The following is a 23,170-nucleotide window of genomic DNA, read 5'->3' on the forward strand; positions in this document are numbered from 1 at the left end:
TCGTTGTATTGACCTTAGAACTAAAAACATGATGACTTCAATCGAAGCTGTTTATTTTTTGTTTTATTAACTTGTTTGTCAGTAGCTTGCCTCGTTTTAAAAATTGTTCATCCGTAGAGCATACCCTTGCGTTTTGAATCAAATGAGAGACAAAAACTCTATGCAGGTGATGAAGACATATTTCTACATTCGTAAAAACACTTGATAGAAATATTGAAGTCATCACGTTTCATCATACAGTTTTGTTGTTTTGTTACCATTAAATGTTTTTTTTCTAGTAAATATCTAAATATCAAACAGATGACTCTGACTTTGTGGTATCTTTTATTTCAAGTTCACTGTGATATATCGAGTCAACCTAAAAATAAAAGTAACCGATTTAAAATAAAATGAAAATTTCAATAATATCGGTAGAACAACAGTTTACGTCAACAATAAGTGAAATTCGGACTTAATAGCTCTTTATAAACTCCATTAATTTTAATTTCTAAAGGAAACCAATCCATTAAAATAAAAAAAATGAATTAATATTAATAAGAAATGCATTTTCATTAAAATGATAAAGAGCTACTGGAGCAAAATTAGAGAACGTCATGAAGTTTAATTGTATACAAAATTAGAAAATGTTATCAAAAAATCAATAAAATTACATGGAAACAACTTCCTTGTTATTCATTTGCATCAACCCAATTTGCACGTTGATTATACAGAATGATAATAAAAAATATATACATTGTTTCATGAGTAAAATGATAAAATGCCAATAGATATGTACCTTATTAACTACATCTACATGTACAGCTGTACAACACACTCGGTTTTTTCGTTAGTTCATTTTTTTTCCTTAAGAAATGTACAATTGTTTCAGAATATAATTTGTGTTAAACATATATCAACAGAATTCAACTGTACTATCTCTTCACATATATTTTTTTCATAGAGCAATTTTCAGGTCAGCAAAGGTGTACAACATTATGTAGATGACATTGTTGTTGTGGTATGTTTTCGTACCTCATTTCTAAAATAAAACAAATGAAATAAAATGTATGATGTTTTATTCAGAAAAAAGCAAATTTAAAGGAATTACTGAAGAATGATTTCCAATTTATCTTTATTATAACTTTCATCGAAACTTCGAAAGCGAGCAGATGCAATGTGGATGTGAACTTTAACTACAGTATGGAAAAAACAAAACTTTTTAGTTTTACTTTACAAACAGATTAGAACGACAAAAGCCATACATGTAGTTTGCTATTACTTTAAATCAATGATTAAACGTTTTTCGCCACATGCGAATAACTGATTGAGATTGTTTTCGCCAACCATATCCCATTTTGTCAAAATTCCGAATGAAATAACTGATTGTAGAGAATAAATATCCAAAATGTCTATATTCACTCGACTATGCATCTATTTATTAATGTATTTTAATATAACGATTTTCACCAATGGTTATTTAACTGCTTAATACATGTATGTTTGAACTGTAAATTTTAATAATGCCTACACCATTATTGATATTACCGTTGATATAACTTCCAATTTTCTCCTTGTACAACTCTGATCTGATTGTCTGTAAAGCAGATAATCAGATTGATAAACCTCATAGGATTTTTTTCCTTTGGGATATCAACTTGCAATAGAAATACAAGTAAAACTTTGACTATCCCAAAAATGTATTTTATTTTACATACTACATGTATGTAATGCAGTTACAATCACAAAAATTCTTTTTTAAAGTTTGAAACAAATTAATTTAAAATATCAGGATGAAGCTTTTCTTACATGGAAGTGTTGTTTGGACGGCATTTTTAGTACAATTCATGTACATCTTTCCTTTGTTGAATGAAGATCTAGACTTTAAAAACGACAAAAAGCATTTTGAAAAACATTGTTAGTAAATTAATATTTATACATAACTATACTTTGACCCGTGCGTGCACGGGATGGTATTGAATATGATATCGGACATTTACGAAATTGATACATAAACACACTGTATTGTTGACATTTACATAACCAAGCTTTCAGTCTACAATAATGCTAGTAATTTTACTACACTCTGCTTAGTAAGAATAATCTAACTGTGTCTCGGGACAGGTCTTTGCCACAGTTAAATGCCTCCTACCAACCAGGGACGTATATACGTCCCTACTCCCACATACCCGTAATGTAGCAAACAAATTCAGAATCGCTCCGAAATCGTGTTTGGAGAAAACCAATGAAGCTGCATTGAAAATAACAGTTAAATTATTCATAACAAACCATTTTGAGGCTTGAAATACCTTTTATCTAAAAATGTAATTCATCTTAATGAAGAATTCAAAACTTTTTCACCACCGTTTTTTACTCGCTTCGAATTTACACACCATGTTGATATTTGGAACTTTTTTTTCATTTTAAATGCACTGAGTTAGAGTTATCTCCGTATTTCCTTTGACGAACAGAATATATGACAAATGTTCAATGAAAAATTACATGTATTTGTAATAATGTTGCTGAAGTTAGCTATGCAAATGTGATATTGTGATACATAAACTAAAGAGCCTCCCGTGATTATCATGCATGTAACGCGTATGCGCAAAAATGTAAAATCCAAATAATCCAGACGATTTCCGGGTTTTTAAAAATGAATTTTCGTTTGTTATAAATTAAAGAAGCTTGATTGAGAAAAAAAATAAACAAATTGGTAATCTTCAAGTACCAATGAAGTTTAAAATATAAAAAACAAAATAGTTTTCCGATTTTTCGGTATTAAAGCCCCAAAATTCGGGTCTATTAAATAAAATAGTAGTATAGATTAATACTTATGACATCAACCACAATAATACGTTTGTATTGTAGAACAAAGTGTACAGGCTTAACAAAAGCATACACATTTCAAGTTATCAATTATTTATGCAAATTGATTCGGACAATGGGATATTTTATCAACAACAAGTTACATGATGCATATGAATAATGAATGACACATCATGATTTGAATCTGTTGAAATATTAAACGGAAGATGTTGGAAATTATATAGTTGGTTAAATTCAGAAAAAAAAAAAATAAACAGATATTTATAACTCAAACATAAAAAAGAGTTCTAATTATATTAGAAAAAAAAATCAAATGTTATCATAAAACATACTTCCCTGTCCGTCTTAAGTGTGGTAGATTCAGTGTCATTTATTGGAATGGCGAACAACTCATCGTAGGTGCACATATTTTCAGCGGAATTTTGAATGTGTATTTGTTCGTAACTATTTTTGTCAATAGCATTCATTTGTCTTTCTATTAGACGCCTTGATGGTTCGTCAGTGTTTAAATTCAAGTCAGTATTTTCGTATGTTTTGCCTAAAATCAAATCATGCAAAAAAAGATTCTTAGTCTTCTTGTTTGTTTGCAAAATTTTTAACGTACGCAGCAACCTTACTTAGTCAATATTACTACATTATTGAACACAAGAGACACACAAAGCAATGTTTTTTTGTAATACATATCCACTGTAAAGATTTAAATAAGAATACTTAAAAACAAACTTACGTTTTGATTCCGTTTTCTTTGGCATTGATTTTTGACACTTTTTGCTGATAGTCCTGTGTTTAATTGATTTCAAAGTATTTTTAAAATAAATAAAACGAAATACATACATTAGATCTAATTCGAATCAAATTCCATAACTGTAAAGAATTTAGAGTTACATACTTGTATTATATTTTACTGATTAATATCGTGAAACATTCTTTTAAAAAGTTAACAACAACAACAACAACAAATATTAACTATTTTTGGCAGGTTATTGTTGAGATAAGTTCTAATTATCTGTATATGATTGCATAAGTTATCATACTTAATCTAAACATCACATGCATGCACTATGATTATCAATATTTCTGTCAGCGTCTCAATAATATAATATCTGTAAGAAAGTACTTCACAGTTGTAACAAAACAGAAACACAATAAGTCATACAAATATATGCTATTTTTTGTTTCGTATTGTTCTTGCAATTATTTATAGTCTTTCTAAGTGTAACCTGTACAATATATGAAAATAAATACCTTTTATATAAACTGAACACAATAATGATTAGGAGACACAGTGCTGCCGAGGATCCACCAATTACAAACAACATTATATTGTTATTGTTCTTTTGAACTACCTGAAAAGAGATCAGTCGGATAGAGTGTGCATGGAATATATATATATATATATATATATATATATATATAAAGCACAGAGAAATTCACCTTTTTGGAGCTCCACCTCCGCCCCGGCCGGGGCTTGAACTCACGACCTCTGGAACCCATTCTCCTAGCAGTGAGCGGCCACCGCGCTAACCACTGGGCCATATATATATATATATATATATATATATATATATATATATATATATATATATATATATATATATATATATATATATACTCAAAGAGTTGTATCGGTAAAATGTGGTATCAAAGTATCGAAATTTTACAACAAATTGATAATAAAATAACGCCTTTCATCATAAATTATAATATAATGACATATCATTGCAATCTTTATATTTAGTATTGCGTTTACAGTGAAAATATATTAATTCGACGAAATTTCATTAGTAAATATTTAAAAAACAAATATAAAGCCTTGAAAATATAATGAAAAACTAACTTTTAAATTTTTGACTCTAAAACGAACACCATTATCTTTTACATAAACAAAGGGTATGCATTAATTTTTGTGACAAATAAGAATTGTTCAATTGGATAAACACAGTGGAAAAAATGAGGTAGATGTATTATACCATACAAACAAATAACGACTTGTTTAGGTGAGAACATATACACATTATTTCATCATTAAACAAAGTGGCAATCATAAATCAAATTTCTGATAAATAATTAGTACATACAGGTACTAACGGTTTCGTTTCCAGACAAGTCCCACTTTTAGAATCACAAGTTTGGTTCAGGCAACTTGTTTTGCAGGTTAGCTCACAATTCGGTCCGTAACGCATTAAGGCGCATGCTGTGAATAGTATGGAAAGATAAAATGGTCATGTGAATATATTAACAGTTTTAAAACAACATAAAATAAGAGTTATTATGTCTACTATAACATGCACAATTAATAGATTATTGAAACGTCCATATAGGTTGCAAACAGCTGCAAAGTAAAAACTAAACCGGTTTATGTTCCTATTATTCTATTTCTTTTTTCTACACATATTAACTGTTATCTTACTTTTATTACAATATATCCCTTGATATCCAGGCGAACACCCTGAAGCACAGATTCCCGTGTTTTTATTGCAGTGTCCCCGATTACAATAACCACATACACCACTGCAATCTGTTCAAAACGTCCCTACGTCACATTCTAGAGAGGTAAATATTTAATAAAATCAACTAAAAAATAGATCGACATATTTTCTTGTTTCATGTGTTTAGTATATTCATCCAAAAGTACAAATATCAGTTACAAGGATACCATAAAAGCTGGTAACTTTTCTTTAAATTTAGATTGGGTGTTTTGTTGTTTTGTTAGATTTTTGTTGTTTTCTTTGTTGTTTTCCTCTTTTTTGTATTTGCTTTTTCGAACGGAAACAGTGACAAAACATAATTTAATTACACTTAATTATCTAATGAACATTTTATTCATAATGAAACTAATGTTATATACCATAGTGCGCAAGGTCAATTTAGGAATATCTCATGCTATTCAACATTAAATTTTTCATACCATTTACAAATTAGCTACTCGTTCATGTATACATATTTAATATACTTGTATTTGTTTCCAAAGATAGGTTCTAAATTAAATGGTTAAACAATTAAGACACATATATGCAGAAATTATGATAGCTTAAAATGTAAATTTTTGAATCTAAAAATATAATAGGATATTTTTAATCAAGTTTTATTAGTTAGACGGTTTAATGTTTTTTAACTAAACCTGGGGAAAATATGTATGCTCTCTGCAATTTCTGAATATTTGATAACTCTTGATATAAGCGGACATAATTAATTAATTGATCCTAATTGTTTCCTGTATCGACTCTATATTTCTTAATTACATATATGTTTTACTTCCTTATGTAAGGTTTGATACGGTAATGTAGGAAATACCATAAACATCAGTATAAGAGTGAGATATGACAATAATTTTTACTAGCAATTTATTTTAGCTATTGTTTGAACATTTTTCAAACCCCTTATGAGCTGGATCTGTTTTTTATTGTTTATTCTCTGCATGTCAAAATTAGGGCAGTCAAAACCATGAACGGGCTATTATATACACTGTAAATGCATTCTAATTCAGGAACATTAATACTTTCTTTCTAGTGCATTGAATAAGCATTTTAAAACACCATGCAAACGCTTGCTCAAATATGAAGACAAATGGAGGATAATATTCTGTAAGTTACTGATTTTTGAACATGTTTATAAACTACTAATTCTCTAAGATCATTATAAAAGCACACATACCAAATACTTCTACTTCACATAAGTCAGTTCTTGCATATTCAGAATAACCGTTAGGATAGACAAGCCCTGGCGCTCTCTCGTTGTGGTAGATTACATACTGTCCGTGTAAAAGACACGCAGTGGTGAAGACAGCTGGGATGATGTTTAGTGTAAAGTTGGTGTCCTTAAAACACAGCTTTCCCTGTGATATATCCGGAGTGTTGGAGACATACACAGAGAACCCCAGGAAAAAATGTGCGTAGTAATTAAAAGGTCCTACAAAAGATAAATCTATAAATTAAATCATTGGGTGTCTTAATAATACATTTATTATTGATCATATAAAAGACGTTTGCTAATATACATACAAAACCTGAATAACCTTTCAAACACGTTCAAAGTATCTAAGCTTGTGGACAAATCAAGAATTCGGTCTTTTTTCAGATTTTCAATTTACTAGTTATGTTTTTATCTTTATTCTAAGATATTACTTTTGAATATATGTTTAGTTACTATCAACTATTTTTTTTAAAATGAAAAAAAATGTCAAACTCAGCAAAAGAATATTGTGAATGTTTATCTACATGTACCCCAATTTTTATTGTTGGTCATGTAGTGGATGGTGATATGATGGATGCTGTGGACTCTAGTCAGGTCCACCCACCAGGTGGCAGTTTTTTTCTCATCACCTGATACAACACATTGACCTCCCCAAGGTCTGAGGTCAGATTTACGCCCATCTACAGCATTACTGGCGTCGAATTTCTTCTGACCTGTTTTGTGTGGATGTTGTTGGTAAGCTGGTTTGTTAAGGGCAACATTAACTGGAAACATTACAGAAAATATATTTATTAACGTAGAACATTTGTGGATACTTATTCATATTTACCGCTTTTAACTATAAAGATAATAAGATTAAAACCATATTTCAAGCAAAAATTATATACGTACAATGCACGTCATAACTCTAAGATACCTGCATTTGTAGATTGTCTTTAACTATGAATAACTTTTAAATTGACAGTCTTACCGTAAGCTTGGGTTATTGTCAACAGGCTGAGCAATATTAGGACGTCTTTATAACACATATACAGTCGGAACTTGAAGAACATATTCATATGTTTCTTATTCTGTGAACATTAATGACTCTGTCAATAGGCATGCCACTTTTAAAAAAACAAATCAGTCTAATTAAAAATATTGCATACAATATTTGGAAATCTATTTAAGGTATAAAAGCGTAATACCGTAATTAGGACGTCAAAGAACTATGCAATCATTGTTATATTTCCCTTATTATAAAGATAATTATCAAGTCTCATTATTCAACACATACGTGATAATTGATTTTACATAGACATGACGCATAAGTTTTTTGTTTTAATTTTCTGGAAAATCAGATCATGAATACTTTAAACACTTATTTTTAGATACTAGTAAATGTCTTCTTACAATATGGATTTAAAGTTTCAAGGCATTCTATAAGAAATATATTCATTTAAAATTAACGGAAAAAAAACAATTATATTTGATCATTATGAAGTTAAACGATCTAATAATCTCATAAAAAATCATATTCAATAGACGGTACTCGGTGCGGGTTTTGCTCTCAATGTACAGCAAATGACCAGTTGTAAGATTAAAGGTGACGTCCTAAAAATGCTAGAACATAGAAAAGTTAGTTGAATTTGTGAAAAGAAGAATGAAATAATAATTTTAACATTTATATCTTTATTGATATATATTGGGGTAGTAGTTATCACTACTAAAAAGTGGAGTAGTTGCTTGGTAACAGTATCGATAGCCCTGCTGACTGTACTTTTATCAAACCCCATTGTATCTCCGATAACCTACTGAAAGCTCCTAGAGGCATAAAAACGTAGGGCCAGCATAACCTGCAAGGTTTGATATAATTTAATGATACATGTATTTTTTTCACGTGTTTTTAAATAGGCTCAGAGGGGGCACATGATACACCGATCATCAATGTTAGCAATCTTGTATTAATTTTATAAAGTACTGACGTCATATTTTAAGTATCAAAAATGACGTCACTTGACAGCGTTCATATTTGCTAACACTTTCATTTTTTCTTTCTAGATGTTTGCATTGATAATATGTATACTTTAAGATGGACAATTTTCATTTCATAAACAATTTAATAAACAAGTTTACCAAGGATAAGAAAGGATAAAAAGAGATGTGTATTTCTCGGCCCGATACGTCAAATTTATAAGTATATAATACGTTATACTTAGCATAAAACCTCACGTTGTATGTTACGTACCAATTTAGTAATTGGTCCAGTATGTGTTTTTATGTATGCTAGTATAATGCTTATTTTGTCATAATGTTGTTTTAAATCTATGAATGTGTATTCTGATAACAAGTACATGCATTTCCACCGACATGGGCTGACTTCGTTTTGTTTCTCTTCACAGATCATTACGCACTATGTCCGAAATATATACCTACATGTAATAAACTAAGCTTTAACAATAAGTTAACGTTCGTGCAACCCATTTAACTCGCTGTTAAATTAACGTCACGTTAACGTCAAGTTAACGGCTAGTTAAATTTAACTAACGTTTGTGCAACCGGATCAAGGTTTTCAGATAACACTGTTTCTCTTTAAATTTGCCTGCAATTACACTAAAATCTTGCTCAAATGACAATCAATGATATTGCATTATACTGTTTTGTTGTTATATTCTACTACAGCCACGATTTATAAAAAAAAGATCCCTCAAACATAGTCACCATATCAAATTAATTGCAGCTACATATACTAGTATGTTATGTTTGTGAAAACATAGTAAACATATTATTCACGATCATTCTAGATATTGAAACAATTATTTCAGCAAATGTATTTAAATTAGAATGTTTATTGATTGATTCATTGTGTTAGTAATAATTTTCCATGAGATATTCTTGTACCATGTATTGATGTATGTTGTATATATAAACATTGTCAGGGTTGTCTCCAAAAATTGACGTAGAAGGAAGAAATAAAAATGTCGAAGGGGAGTCTGGGCGTCTTACTTGTAGCTACATTGTGTTTGAAATGCAATAATAACCGGGTAATTAAGGCATTACTGGCGGGGAAATTCCCCGCTCCCCGGGTCTTAGAGACAACCCTGCATTGTTGTGTTATCAAAACTACTGAGAAACGAGAGTTAATTGACATAACAAAAAGTAAATAAGTAGTTACATGCAAAAAATGTCAACCATAAGTACAACATTCACACCAAGTCGAGTTAAAGTGTTACTTAATTTGGTGATGGGTTTTTTCTTAATATTTTGCGGAATTTAGTTGAACTCTGCTAACTTATCGATCTATGCAAAATCAATGACGTTGTTAGTCATAATTTAACTTGATGAAAAACTCATCGAAGAAATGCTGACATCCTCTAAATTAAGTTGTGCATGTGAAATACAGTTGAAACGTGTATATAAGCATGTTTAATTTTATAACAAGGCCAGCCACTATATATATCTTACAATATATCAATACAATTAAAGACATAGAATATGTTATTTTGCACGGGAAAAAATCGAGAAAGTAGAATAAATATCATAATTCGTTCAATTTTATCTAAAAAACAAAGCAAAACAAATCTATATCATAAATTAGAAAGATGTGCCTCTCGCAATTTTGCGAAAAAAAAAACCCAGCGTTTTTCCCTCATATTAAAATTCGCCTCTGATGTCTAGGGGGGGGGGGGGGTTCTAGTTGCATTAAGACTTCAAAATCGCTACAAATAAAACAACCCACAATGATTTGGAATAGCAAAAAAAAAAAAAAAAAAAAAAAAAAAAATGAGTTCATTTAGTCCAGTAATATATCAATCTGTGTAATGAATATTGCGAGTACTATTTGGAAATCTATTTAAGGTATAAAAGTGATAATACGTCATAAGGAAGTCAGAAAACATGTAGTTTTCGTTATATTTTTCCTTATTTAACAAATATCAAGTTCAATTATTTAATATAATAATTAAATATACCCGGACATGACGCATAAGAATTCTCTTTTTAATGTTTTTGGAAATCATATCATTGATGTTTCACACATTTATTTTCGGATACTAAAAATGTGTTCTCACAGTATGGATTTAAAGATTCAAGGCGTCCGATAAAACATATGTTAATCGAAAATTAACGAACTAAAAGATAACGTTTAATCACTATAAAGTTAAAGGTTCTCAAAATCTCATAAAAAACAATCATCTTCATAATAGGTACTCTTTGCAGTTTAACTTTTGCTATTGATAAACAATGAGTAAAAGGATTATTGATAAATTTCAAAATAAAAATGCTGAAAATACAATCTACCAAAAAAAACCCAAAAACTGTAAGATGATTTTATAAAACGGAAGATGAAATAATTATTCAATATCTCTATGCCCATAATGATTGGACATTTTGACATGCATTACTTTATTCAAAATGCTTTCCATCATGTTGTCAAAGACATTTTCATAATCTTAGGGTTTGTTTACATACAAGTTGTTTGTATTTAATTTACTACAGGTAGAAGACATTGTGCGTTTTAAAATGGTAACAAGTTATATTTTCCTATAAAAGATTATGGTAAATTCAACTAATATCATAATTTTGAATATCTGTAAAACTGGTCATTATCGCTATCAATTTGTTTCATGTGACATTAGGCAAAAGTATGACCGACGGCTAGAAATCTGAAAAAAAGATGGACAATCAATTGTATTAATGTTTGTTGAACTATAGGTTTTTTAACTTGTTTCCTAGATATAAAGCTTTTGATGTTAACGATTAAATGAATCATTAAAATCACCAGGAAATTCACTTCGAATGAATCAGAATTAAGCATGATCTATTAACAAGTGTAAACATTAGAGTAGAGAATAAAAATATATCCAAGTTTCTAATTTTGATGAAAACATCGATTGTTTTGCATAATTTTAATTGGATTTATCCTTGAAGAGAATTTAGAAATACCTTTTAATGTTATGTCGTATTAGATTTCACTCATTTAATGTCGGTATTTTAAATATAGACAAACATTGTCCTATCAATAAGGAAAAACCAGTCCGAATACATGAAACTATGAAGTGGTGTACTTACGATGTTTGTAGATAATAAAAGTGAAGTTAATTGTATAGCAATATATTTCGTACCAAATAACACAAAATGCACTAAATTCAGTCAGGATTTTAATTCCCAGATTTTCAGATAACACCGTTTCTCTTAAAATTTGCCTGCAATTAGACTGAAATCGTACTCATATGACAATCATTGATATTTCATTATACCTTTTCGTTGATATACTCTTCAACAGATATAAGATGGATCTCTAAAACAAATTAACAATATTAAATTAATTGCAGCTATATGTAACTCGTGAATTATCCATCAACGCATGGTTGTATAAGTTTTTTTGGTGAAAAGACAGTACACAGATTATTCACGGTCATGCTGTTTCTTAAGCCAAATATTACGGTACAGATTTTGGAGCCTGAAAGCTGAAAGATATATTTATTGTGTTCTATCGATTTATTTCATATATTCCTGTACCATATCTTGATTGTTGTTTGTTTATATAACCATTTTTTACGTCATTACGACTATTGAGAAACGAGAAGTAATCGACATTACGAAATGTTAATAAGTAGGTACATGCAAAAGGGGCATGTATAACAATTTTTTTCAGAAAGTCAATATGAAATGTACATTAACATCCTCTGATGATTTTTTGTTTTTCATGACATATTAAGAGAACTTAGTTGAAGTATGTTATCTAACTGATCTATGCAAATTCATGTTGTTACAGATAATCTAAGCTTATGGAAAACCCAGTGCATTCTGACATCTCCTAAAGAATGTTGTGCTTGTGAAAAACAGTCGCAAAGTGTAGCATTTTACATTTTATAACAAAAAATAAAGCAAGATCGTATCATCCACAGAAGTTGTTTTATACGATTTTGCGTAGATAGTATTATTTTGCGTTTAAGTAAAACACAACAACATAACATTAAATTCAAGTGACGTATAATTGGAGCGCAAGTGGAGTTTGCATACTTTTATTCAAATACATGTATATAATCGTACACTTGCTGTTACATAAAGATAAGTAAATTGAAATCATTCTTTGAATAATATGACATGCTATCTTTGATCGGGGCATGACCAAATTTATCATTAGCTATATATTTGTGGGTTTTTTTTTTCTTATTTTTTAAGAAGTAATATTATGTGTAATGAAGATATTTACCTCTTGAGCTCAATTATTGTTGCATGCAATTTGAATAACTTTGAGGAACATTTATTCAAACATTTCAGGTATCAAAGTTATCCTTTGACATGAAATTTTGATTTATACATAAATTATCAGCCAAGCGAAACAGCCTGATCTGCTAGTAAATGTTCACATATAATTGATGAGAGTGATTTAAGTATACATTATATAAGCATATGTACAAGGCAAATTTCAAAATAGACTGTATGAAACTTAAATGAGAAATACTTTAGTCATAACTTTAAGGTTCATCTTTAAAAAAAGTACAAATTCCCTTTTTCAGACAAAACCTGAGCTACTGTTTTTCGGATGAAGAGAGAGCTGTACAGTTTGCTGACAAAGATTTCTTTTTCAGCTCCAAGATTTCAATCTCTGATGAGACTTTCTTCGTCAGAAGTTTGATGTATTCCATTTCCAATTTCAGTTTTTCTATTTCAGCAACAAAGAGTTCTGACTGACTATCATAAACATTATGTTTTCCTCCAAAGGAGTGTTCTTCAGGAAATGTCTTTGAGATGGGAGAAGTGGCAGCCTGCATTGGTTGTTCCATTGTTGCAATTGTTGGCTGATTCACTACTGCTTGCTGTGTTCCTGGTGGTTGAACTAAAGTTATCAGTTCATGTTTATTAATTAAAATCATAAAAAATTGTTTATTGTGGATGCAGTTTTTGCATGTAAAAATTAATTGTATTATTGTAAAGAAAGTAGTGTTTTACGAAGCTTGTAAAAGTACGTATAGTTTACCTAATTTATCATTTACAAATTGTTGTTCATGTGTTTCAAAACCAGTATGTGAACCTTTCAAGTTGAGTTTCCCAGTGAGGGGAGAAAACTCAGTTTCATCAGTTAAGGGCGTAGAGGAAGGACCTGGGTCCGAGTTTGATTCATCTCTGTTTATCTCTTTAGCTAAGAAAATGACAATTGTGGCGATTTTTTTTTAAAAGGGACAAATTACAAGGTAGACATGGTGACATAAACAAGTTTAATCAAGTGTTCCATAAACAATGATGCATTTTTCTATTTTCTTTGAAAATCGATATACAGAATCAAACTTTCTAGATGTAAGATAAGAGAAAAACATCATTGAAAATATCTCTAAGGCGTAGCTTGAATTTTAGCTATTTTCAGTTTAGTTTTCTCATACAAAAACAGCATATTTTTTAGAGAATATTTGTATAAGAGGAATACAAAGAGCAGAATAACTTTGTTTTTTGCTGTTGTTTTTTTTTGCTTCTGTTTGACAATTTCTTTTTAAAAGAATAAGCAATCAGACAAAGTTAATTATGTTTTTTTTATTATTGCATTTATATATTATGTTTATCTAAATTTATTTTTGTACTTTTTGAAGAAAAAAATTGTAAACGTAGGAAAATGAATTCTTTTGATAACATTTTTAATTGAGAGGAGCAATAAAATAAAACAATTAGATTCTTACATTGGTTGCAGTAGAGCCCATCGTATCCTGAGTCACACACTGGGGGACATACCCCTGTTTTCTTGTTACATGCCTTCCCCTGGTAACAGTGACCACATACTTTGCTGCAATTTGTTCCAAATGTTCTGTCATCACATTCTAAGAAAAAGAATTCTTTTTGTCATATAGAAAATAATTCCACATGCCTATTTTCATTCGCTTTACATATCATACAAGGTGAGAGGGATAAAACATATATTTAAATCACTTGTTTTCGCTTTAATGCTTTAAAATGAATTTTGTACAAACTGTCATTATTCGATCGTCATCTTACCATATTTAAAAAAAAAATCCTCTTATTAGTAAGATTTGTTTTTATTATAAGTTACCAATTTTATACATATTATCTTGTTTGAGCAATTGTTGACTGACTTGGCAAACGTATATGTATAAAACCTACGATTATCTAAAAAAGCTGATAAAATCAGCATTAAATTAAAGTTCATCCTCAATTAAAAAGAATGCAAGATAATTAAAAGTGTCAACTTTTATGTTAAAAAATATTGAATAATTGGGAAAATAATGATAATGAATGTAGAACCAATATATTTGTTGTGTTACAGCCTTAATAGCTAAGACTTTAAATCAATAGTTATGTACCTTTATTACATTGAGGTAATTTCCACCCCTCGATACAACCACCATGGCAGGCACCGGTCATTTTGTCACAGGTATAGGACACATGACAATTTTTACTGCAGGTTTGTAAACAATTTCTTCCATATTGGCTATCTGGACATTCTAAAAGAATACAAGTAAGATGTCGTTTTTCAAAGTTTGCCAAAGTAAACTTTGAAATAATTTGTATAATTGTTTTTTTTTTCAAAATGAAAACATTAATCTACATGTATATTCATACTGCTTTTCCGATTTCAACGCAAGTAAAAAAAAATGTGTATGCATTTGAAAATAAACATATTTATTTTCACAAAAGAGCGTTAATATATGTATAAAAGCAACTCAATGTATTAGTTTTAATTGATTCATCAGTAGAAAGGTAATTCAAAATTACTTAAATAAGCAGTTTTCCTCCATGTATCATAGTTTCAAATTTCTTTTTAAGCTCTAATACCTGATTTACAGCTAAAATTGTAGTAACCGGCTTCACACCCATTACTGCAAATGCCGTTGAGAAAGTGACATTTTTCTCCACCTAGACATTGACCACACTTCTCTAAACATCCGGCTCCATACGTGTTGTTCTTACATTCTAAAATATAAAACTTCACCATATAACGTTTTCTTAGCAGCTTATTCAAATCTACATTTGTTTACATCGTTTACAGTAAATTGTTCATTTTTCAAAAGTCATTCATTTTTCTATGTAATTTAGTTCTTTTTGTTCACTTTAAACATTTTTTTATTAAGTGTATATATGATCATGTATACCGAACATATGTTAACGAAAAAACTAAGAAAACAAATTAAAACAAAAAATAAAAACAAAAACAAAAAACCTACGTTCTTTACAATAAGGTCCCCGATAACCATTTTCACAATGTAGACAATATCCAGTCTCTATGTGGCATCTGTTGTCTTTACAGCGAGATGAACACGTTTGGTTGCAGTTCTTGCCATAGTGATCAGGAACTGGACAACCTATACAACCAATATATAACTATTATGGTAAATTTATCTTTGTTACAGAATTAAATAATTGATTATGTCTTGAAAATAATTCACAAAAAAATGTTTAACAGATCCAATATATTTGACTTTTCTTTTGTAATTGTTTACGTAAGCATTAGGGAAAAAAAGGAAAAGTTTTTAATTGATAAAAAGACAACATCAATTAAGAAGCTAAATGTACATGTATATACCATAGGGCGTTACCATGCTCGATGTGTTTAAAACAAGTCTGTCGCTAAACTTTCAAATAATCAATTCGTGCACAAGCATCTTTTTAAAATAAACTGTCCAAATAGAATTAAAATTTATCCATCTATGATATAAAAAGTCTTTTGTAAGAAAACCAGACAAACTGTGTGAGAGGTTTGACTGCTAAAAAAATGATATATCAAGTGACAGATCAGTTTCCTATAAAATGTCACTATGTTAACACCTTCGTACCTATTCAATGATGGGATTAGAATCATGCTTTATTTAAAGATTTAGAAAATTTCCACAGAAGGAATTATTATGAAATTAGATTGACAATAACATTAATTATGTTGTTGTATGTTACATTGTTTAGGGGAAGAACCATTCTGACGCTTGCCTATTTTTTATATACTACTAGATGATACATGTAACCCGCAAAAGTGCGGGGATTAACACTTTATACATTATTATTTTATAATGCTTAATATGTGGAGCCACATTTCTTTATTCATTTTTGTATACACTTTGTCCGAAACAAATTGACAAATTTTTTTTATTCAACATTTTCAAATCTTAAATTCAAGACTTTGGGCAGAGTATTTACTATTTTAAATTTAAAAAAAAGGGGGGGGGGTGTACTCTGTCTTCACATACACCTTTTGAAGTCAAAGAGCAGGGTAGCTGACTGCCAATTTCAGCATGATAAACGATTCAGTTTGACCTTTTGGAAGTTTTTTTTTTACTATTACTATAAATTTATTCATTTAGCCTACCATATGCTTCAAACTCACAACGTTGAATTTAAGCATAAGGTGAGCAGTCAAACGGATTGCCTCTGTTGTTTATGCTTGTTTCAAACCCTTTTAAAAAATCATTATCCATTTTTTGTCATATTGATTCATAGCAACACTAAAAAATTATATAGTTAGTTTTAAAGACCTCACCATATACTTCAAATTCACACAATTCGTTGTAAGCATACTGTGAGTAGTCCGGTGGTAGATATCTTGATGTTCTGTTGTTGTAGTAGATGACGTATCTACCGTAGTGAGTACAGTTCAACGTTAACACAGCTGGAATAGTGTACTTGGTAAAATAGTCGTCCTTGAAACAGAGGATGCCGTCTTTTCTATCTGTTGTATTTGATACGTACACAGAAAATCCCAGGAATCTGCGGGCATACCCATTGTCAGGACCTAAAAAAAAAGGAAACTTGTATTCGAAAAAAATTAAAATCTGGAGAACACAACGAATTGCTATGTTTCATGTCGAATTAATTATGCCAAGCATCTTGTATTTGTTTCAATATTGCGATGGTCAAAGAGCAAATAGAAAAAAAATATCTGTGTTTTTATTTGCATGTCGAGTAATTTCGAGACATTGAGAATCAGATTGTTAACACGTTTTCAAAGTGATCGTTAATTTATCTAGGAGAACCGTATTGACAAACGATACCATGGTAAACCATTTTAAAAAAAACCACATATTAGTTAATTAAGCAATGCGTAAAAGAAAACACAAAACTTTATCACACATAAGAATTTCATTTCAATTATTGAGAAAGAGAGAGAGAAAGAGATAGCGGGAGAAAGAAATAAAGAGAGGAGGTATATAAATAGATATACTTACCCCACAAAACATTTTCTGTTTTATAATATAGAGTAATATGATTGATGCCTAGAACAGCTCCCAGGTCAACACGCCACATGGCTTCATATTGACCATTTCCAGAATGAGTGCATTGTCCTCCAATGAAAGACAGGTTTGTTTTGAGTCCATCAACAGCATTTGAAGCGTTCAAAGAGTCTTTGTAGTATGTACTTTCGTAGGGATGTAACTGCCAAGCATTTTTGTGTAAAGCAACGTTCTCTAAAATCGAATAAACACCAGAGTGATCGTTTTTTGAAAAAAAAAACAAAAAAAAAACCAAACATTTTTTTTCTTGACACACATAAAAATTCCTTCAGAATAATGTATTCAATGTAACTCATTCTTATATCAATTAACGCTGGTCTACGCGATCAAGAAAACACAATAAAGTTAGATCTTTTTGTCTTAATTAAAGTGTTAACATTACAATTGACATATTTGTTGTATGCAGAAAAATAGATATTTTCAATTTTAAAAACTTGGTTATTATATCTATTCTTTATTCATAATTGATCATGTATACTTTTTGAAACTTTGGTATACATATAATTATCTATGATAAATATATCCATTAATATACATAAACTTGATAATACAGACATAAAGAATGGATATATAGGTATAGAAAAAGAGATACGGAAGAGATAGTGAGACAAAGCGTATCAAATAATGTAGGGATTGCATAATACACTGCATATTATATCTCAAACTTTATATAAAGGGACATACCGTAAGCATATGCTATCCATGGCAAGGCAAACAAAATCACGGTTTTTAACATGGCGTTTGGAGATAAATTACACATGTACCCAATCATCCATATCTGCAAATGAACATTTATACGGAAAACGGAAAATTACACATTTATATCACTGCAAGAAGTGCCAGCTGAACTTATATTTTAAACATGTTGACCAACAAGTGTTCATAGACTCTGCAAAAAAAAAAATAAAAAAAAAATACACATCAATTTACTGAAATGGATCTACGTCTTCTTTTTAAATGTGGTGCATATTTCATGCAGGCCTGGTTTAACATTAATTGTTTAGGAGTTCTTATTAGAGCCGGATTTAATGCCATCGATGGGCTTTGAATTTTTGTTTGTATCATTTTCTTCAATGATTAATGTAAAGAGAACGCAATTTTGCTACTCATGCAAATTAATACATCTCTATAATGATCATGTAAGCAATTTGAACACGTTAAATGTCTGAAATGATGAGGTGCATAAGCAAAATGTACGACCAAGAAACCAACATTGAAATATGATATTTATCAAACTAACTTTGTCCAATCATTGGTTAAATCTACTTAAAATCAGATGGACCACTAACCAGTGGCCAAAGCAAAGAATAAATTATATTTTTTGCATTGTGTCTGTTTTGCATTAATATTTTGTTGGGGAGGGGGAGGGGTAAGGGGTGTTGGAGGTGTTTTGTTTACTTTTTTAAACATATGCAAACTCCATATCCATTTAAATAATTGGTAAAATTGTGCTGCTTAAAGAACAATGATATAATTATAATTATTCAACAAATAAAAAGTTGCTCAATTAAAATAGTGCCAACATTATTTAATATACGATAGCACTTGATGATTCACCGCGCTTAATTATTAATACTTTACACATTATTATAATAAAGTGCTTGATATGTTGAACAATATTTTTTTTTTCATTTTTTGTATACACATTGTCCAAATGTTTCCTTATTTTAATCCATTGAATTAAAATTAAAAAAAAATGCATTGCTGGATATTTCGGAGAGCGGGCAAAGATGAAAACTCTAAACTGAAATGGATATGTACACATGTACATGTACGTGGCCTTAATCTAGTCTGAAGCAGCTGACTTTAAGAAATAAACCTTTTTTTTTCATTCTACATTTATTTATTTCAAACCAGTGGATTTGTATACAGTGTATCTCTCTCTAAAATTGATTCTTTAAGTCGATTTTCAATATAATTTCTATAAATGTCGCAAAGAAGGATTTTAGATAAAAGAAAAACAATCTTGAGGAGGGGGGGGGGGTGCTATAAATTCTCCTGTTTTATGCATACAGCATTTTTCTATCAATATAGCAATAGCAACTTTCTGAGAGGTTGCGTTTGACAGTAAATAGACATAGAATACATTTAATGTTTTAGGTGTACAACCAATCTGTCGTGGTATGAAATGTATGAATTCAAACTAAACCACGCCAGGTTATGCATTATTAATATCCATTTATATGCATATTTCAACCCAAAGTTGTCAGATTCAAAGTAGCTGATCAAAGCCGAAGGTTCACTTGCCCTACGGTTTCTGTCATGATGTGAATTAGTCAACCCCTTTCTAGGCTCCCTGTTCTGGGAAGTTCTTTCAATTAATACCAAAATTGTATTAATTGTTTCATTTGACTTATTAACTTTTTGTATTAATCGAAGTCCGATCCAAGGTATCTGCCCGCGATGCATGATGAACTCGCCCTACAGTTGTCGTTAATAAGTCAATCTACGTTCTTGATTTCCCCGTTCTGGAAAGTTGTATCTCATTTTTTCGGCAGAGGACGTGCTTCGCAAGTGAATGAGTATCAAATCTCAAATCTACCACTTAAGAAAGGAGTTGACATTTCATTTACTCAACATTTGTCAATTCATAATTTTAATATATTATCTAAAAGGGCTCACAGTAAATATATTCACTATATACGTAATTATTCAATATTCTTTCATTGCAAATATATATTTTATAAAATTTCAATTTTACCTTACCATATTATTCACTGTTGCAATCCACAAGGTTAAGAAAAGTAATCTGTTGATTCCCTATGTTCCTTGGTTGAACTGTTTTGCCTATGTGTCACATTAAATCACAACATCATATGCACGACATCTACTTCCTTGATGAAATGCTTAACTTCCCGAGATGTGTTTGCCTTCAATTTTTGAATGTCAAGGTCAATAATTATATCCGCCTCAAAAACATTTGGCTTCGTGTACCGATCTAATTTTAACCGCTTGTTTCTCTTTTTAATCTGTGAGATGAAATGTTTCATAAACCTTTTATTTCCAGTATAAAAGTTTTATCAAACGTCAATTATATCTTTGTAAACAATAAATCAAATGTGTACATGTACATGAAAACGATCAATGTATATAAACCAAAACGATTTCTCTTCAATATGTATAAACTAATGTGAGTGTGTATATGTAAGGCAAAAGTGTGTATATGCAAATATAAAACTTTAAGGAATATTTAAAATCAAATCTAGAGACAATATTAAACCACACATTAAACAAATTGACCTTTTCACTTTAAGACATGTATGAACATGAAAGCACTGCCTTTATAAAAGAGTCGCTGACACTTTTACCTTCCACCTTCCACCGATAAAAAAAGGATCAACTACAAAGCTTCATTTTATCATATCGTCGTAAAGGCACAATGGCAACGCAATGAAAACTAAAGTCGGTCTCCGGAAATAGTCGTGTTTTTAAATCTGCATGTCTATTCCGGACCTCCATTCTGACCAAAGAAGAAGATGGAAATATTGGATTCTAGAGGTTAAGCTTCTTGAATGCTATTCTTTTGATAAGCGTGTTGCATACAATTCGTTAAATTTCTCAATCTCTACATCTTAATAATCGTGTAAACCGGGGTTTTTTTTAAGAGTCCACTAGTCTGTTTTGGAATCCCATTTTGATGAAGAATGAAAGTTTAGATATATGATGCTGAACGTCATCCAGTCCCTAGAAAAATATCCCTGTTTTACTTATTGAAATTCCTTAATTTCATCGGGTTACCTGTTTGATATTATGCTAACGCAATTTCTTATGTAAACCCAATTCCTTTTATATGTATGATCAGTCTATCTGTCATGTGTTCCTATGCTGACAAACAGATAAAGGTTAAAATGTGGGATCCTGGGTGTAAGCCAGTACCTTTGATAATATTTTCATTATCACAGAGTTATATGAAATTTGCTAACATCACGGGGCTCTACATATATGTTAGTGATCGTGGACCTTTTTCCTTTCGAGGGTGAATAAAGTCCTTGATCTGGAACCTTACCAAAGACAAGTTTCCAAATGTTAGATCCTAAGTTTTGGCCAGCCTCTTGGAAAAGTACTTATTAAACATCTTATTGATTACGAAATACTAATGATACTCTCCTCAGGCGAGCTTAAAGTGTTAGTGGTCAAGTAATTTATGCCAACGAACTGTTTTACTCCTCCTCTGCATTCTTTGATACTATGAAAACAAAACCGATCACATAGTATTCGTTATAAGAATTAGGAATAGCATATACATTTTCTTAACTTCTGCTGTCTGTTTTGGTCAGATAGCAACTAACTGTAACCTTACAATGGCGTTAACACAATAAGCTGTAAATGCACTTGTGAAAGGTATTTTGTGACCAAATAATCTTTTTAATTCCGAAGCACTGTTAACCGACCAGAAAATATGGAAAATGTTAACTATGACATTATACAAACAAGTCGTCAAAAATACTATTAAATAAAGTAGTTTATGATTGTTATGGGTAAAAAAAACCCATTGAAAATTACCTATGCGTACAACTACAAAGTCAAATAAGTCCAGCAACAATAAATAAAAACAACTGACTGATCGTAGTGCACTTGTCGATATGACATCATACTGTTATTTTTGACGCATATTTTGTGTAGATAGAGGCGGGTCAATCATTTTTAACATGTAAAATGCATTTTATAAAGGACCAGAGCATAATCTTCAAACAATCATTATAACATTAAATCCTATATTATGCTTGTCTTTATTTGACATGTGATTTTTTTTAGAGCGTGCATTATTTCTTTTCTAGAGTGTTTACAGCAAAGTCCATAGAAGCATTTAAAAGGCGTTAATTTCAGAAAAGTTTTTATGTTTTGACTACATGTAACCTTTGTCCAATCAGATCGTAGAAGGAGAAGATGAGAGATCACTGCTCGTGACTTAACGAGAGAGAGAGAGAGAGAGAGAGAGAGAGAGAGAGAGAGAGAGAGAGAGAGAGAGAGAGAGAGAGAGAGAGAGAGAGAGAGAGAGTTATTCGCTTAAATCATAGATGTATATCAAGAGTTCTAAAGTGACAAATCAAGGTCTAGTATCTCTTATAAGTTTATGTAATTTTGAAGTGTTTTGAAATTCTTTAACCGGAGAAAAACGATGTCTGTACATGTATACAGATGATGGGATGATGTAATGTCAAACATCGAAGACTACATACGAATATGAAGGATACTGTTTTCATTACAATTGTTACCGTTAGTATTTTAATCAAAATATGCTGCATCTTCAAGGAATCAAATACAGGTTGTAAATTTACTTTGTATCAAAACTTTCCTCATTGTTACTCATTGTGAAACATTCTCTACCTAAGGACGAATTTGTCCGCCATTGTTTTATTTTTTCACTAGGCATCCGCTTGCGTTGCCTTTCCTTTTCACTACACCTAAATTCATAAGTGATCTTCGCATGTCAAAATATTTAATGACCGTTTTATCAGACTTCA

The 23,170-nt window shown here is 30.4% G+C and overlaps 2 protein-coding genes and 1 long non-coding RNA gene across 7 annotated transcripts; all 3 read right to left on the reverse strand.

Moving 5' to 3' along the window:
- Nucleotides 1–1,785: 1,785 nt before the first annotated feature.
- On the reverse strand, nucleotides 1,786–4,148 carry LOC136273804 (uncharacterized). The gene is made up of 4 exons (XR_010712050.1): nucleotides 4,048–4,148; nucleotides 3,530–3,582; nucleotides 3,135–3,340; nucleotides 1,786–1,858 (listed from the first exon to the last, which is right to left on the reverse strand). It is a non-coding gene; the product is annotated as an uncharacterized lncRNA (long non-coding RNA).
- A 630-nt stretch (nucleotides 4,149–4,778) lies between these two features.
- LOC105344435 (uncharacterized) lies at nucleotides 4,779–7,598 on the reverse strand. The gene is made up of 5 exons (XM_066079358.1): nucleotides 7,466–7,598; nucleotides 7,026–7,259; nucleotides 6,457–6,711; nucleotides 5,213–5,347; nucleotides 4,779–4,996 (listed from the first exon to the last, which is right to left on the reverse strand). The coding sequence occupies exons 1-4, from the start codon at nucleotides 7,551–7,553 to the stop codon at nucleotides 5,325–5,327; spliced, it is 600 nt and encodes a 199-aa protein (XP_065935430.1). The 5' UTR covers nucleotides 7,554–7,598; the 3' UTR covers nucleotides 4,779–4,996; nucleotides 5,213–5,324.
- A 5,377-nt stretch (nucleotides 7,599–12,975) lies between these two features.
- Nucleotides 12,976–20,674, reverse strand: LOC105318691 (uncharacterized). 5 transcript variants are annotated; one of them, XM_066067251.1, is made up of 10 exons: nucleotides 20,412–20,672; nucleotides 18,390–18,483; nucleotides 17,640–17,879; nucleotides 16,955–17,206; nucleotides 15,651–15,788; nucleotides 15,262–15,399; nucleotides 14,790–14,930; nucleotides 14,151–14,288; nucleotides 13,514–13,621; nucleotides 12,976–13,318 (listed from the first exon to the last, which is right to left on the reverse strand). In XM_066067251.1, the coding sequence occupies exons 1-10, from the start codon at nucleotides 20,412–20,414 to the stop codon at nucleotides 13,011–13,013; spliced, it is 1,560 nt and encodes a 519-aa protein (XP_065923323.1). In that variant the 5' UTR covers nucleotides 20,415–20,672; the 3' UTR covers nucleotides 12,976–13,010. The 5 variants fall into 5 exon arrangements, with proteins under 5 accessions (XP_065923323.1, XP_065923321.1, XP_065923320.1 ...); XM_066067249.1 differs by having other exon boundaries at nucleotides 12,976–13,306; nucleotides 13,460–13,621; nucleotides 20,412–20,671; XM_066067248.1 differs by having other exon boundaries at nucleotides 13,460–13,621; nucleotides 20,412–20,670.
- Between the last annotated feature and the right edge of the window lie 2,496 nt (nucleotides 20,675–23,170).

Source organism: Magallana gigas, chromosome 1, assembly GCF_963853765.1.
Source record: "Magallana gigas chromosome 1, xbMagGiga1.1, whole genome shotgun sequence".
NCBI classification, from domain to species: Eukaryota; Metazoa; Mollusca; class Bivalvia; order Ostreida; family Ostreidae; genus Magallana; species Magallana gigas.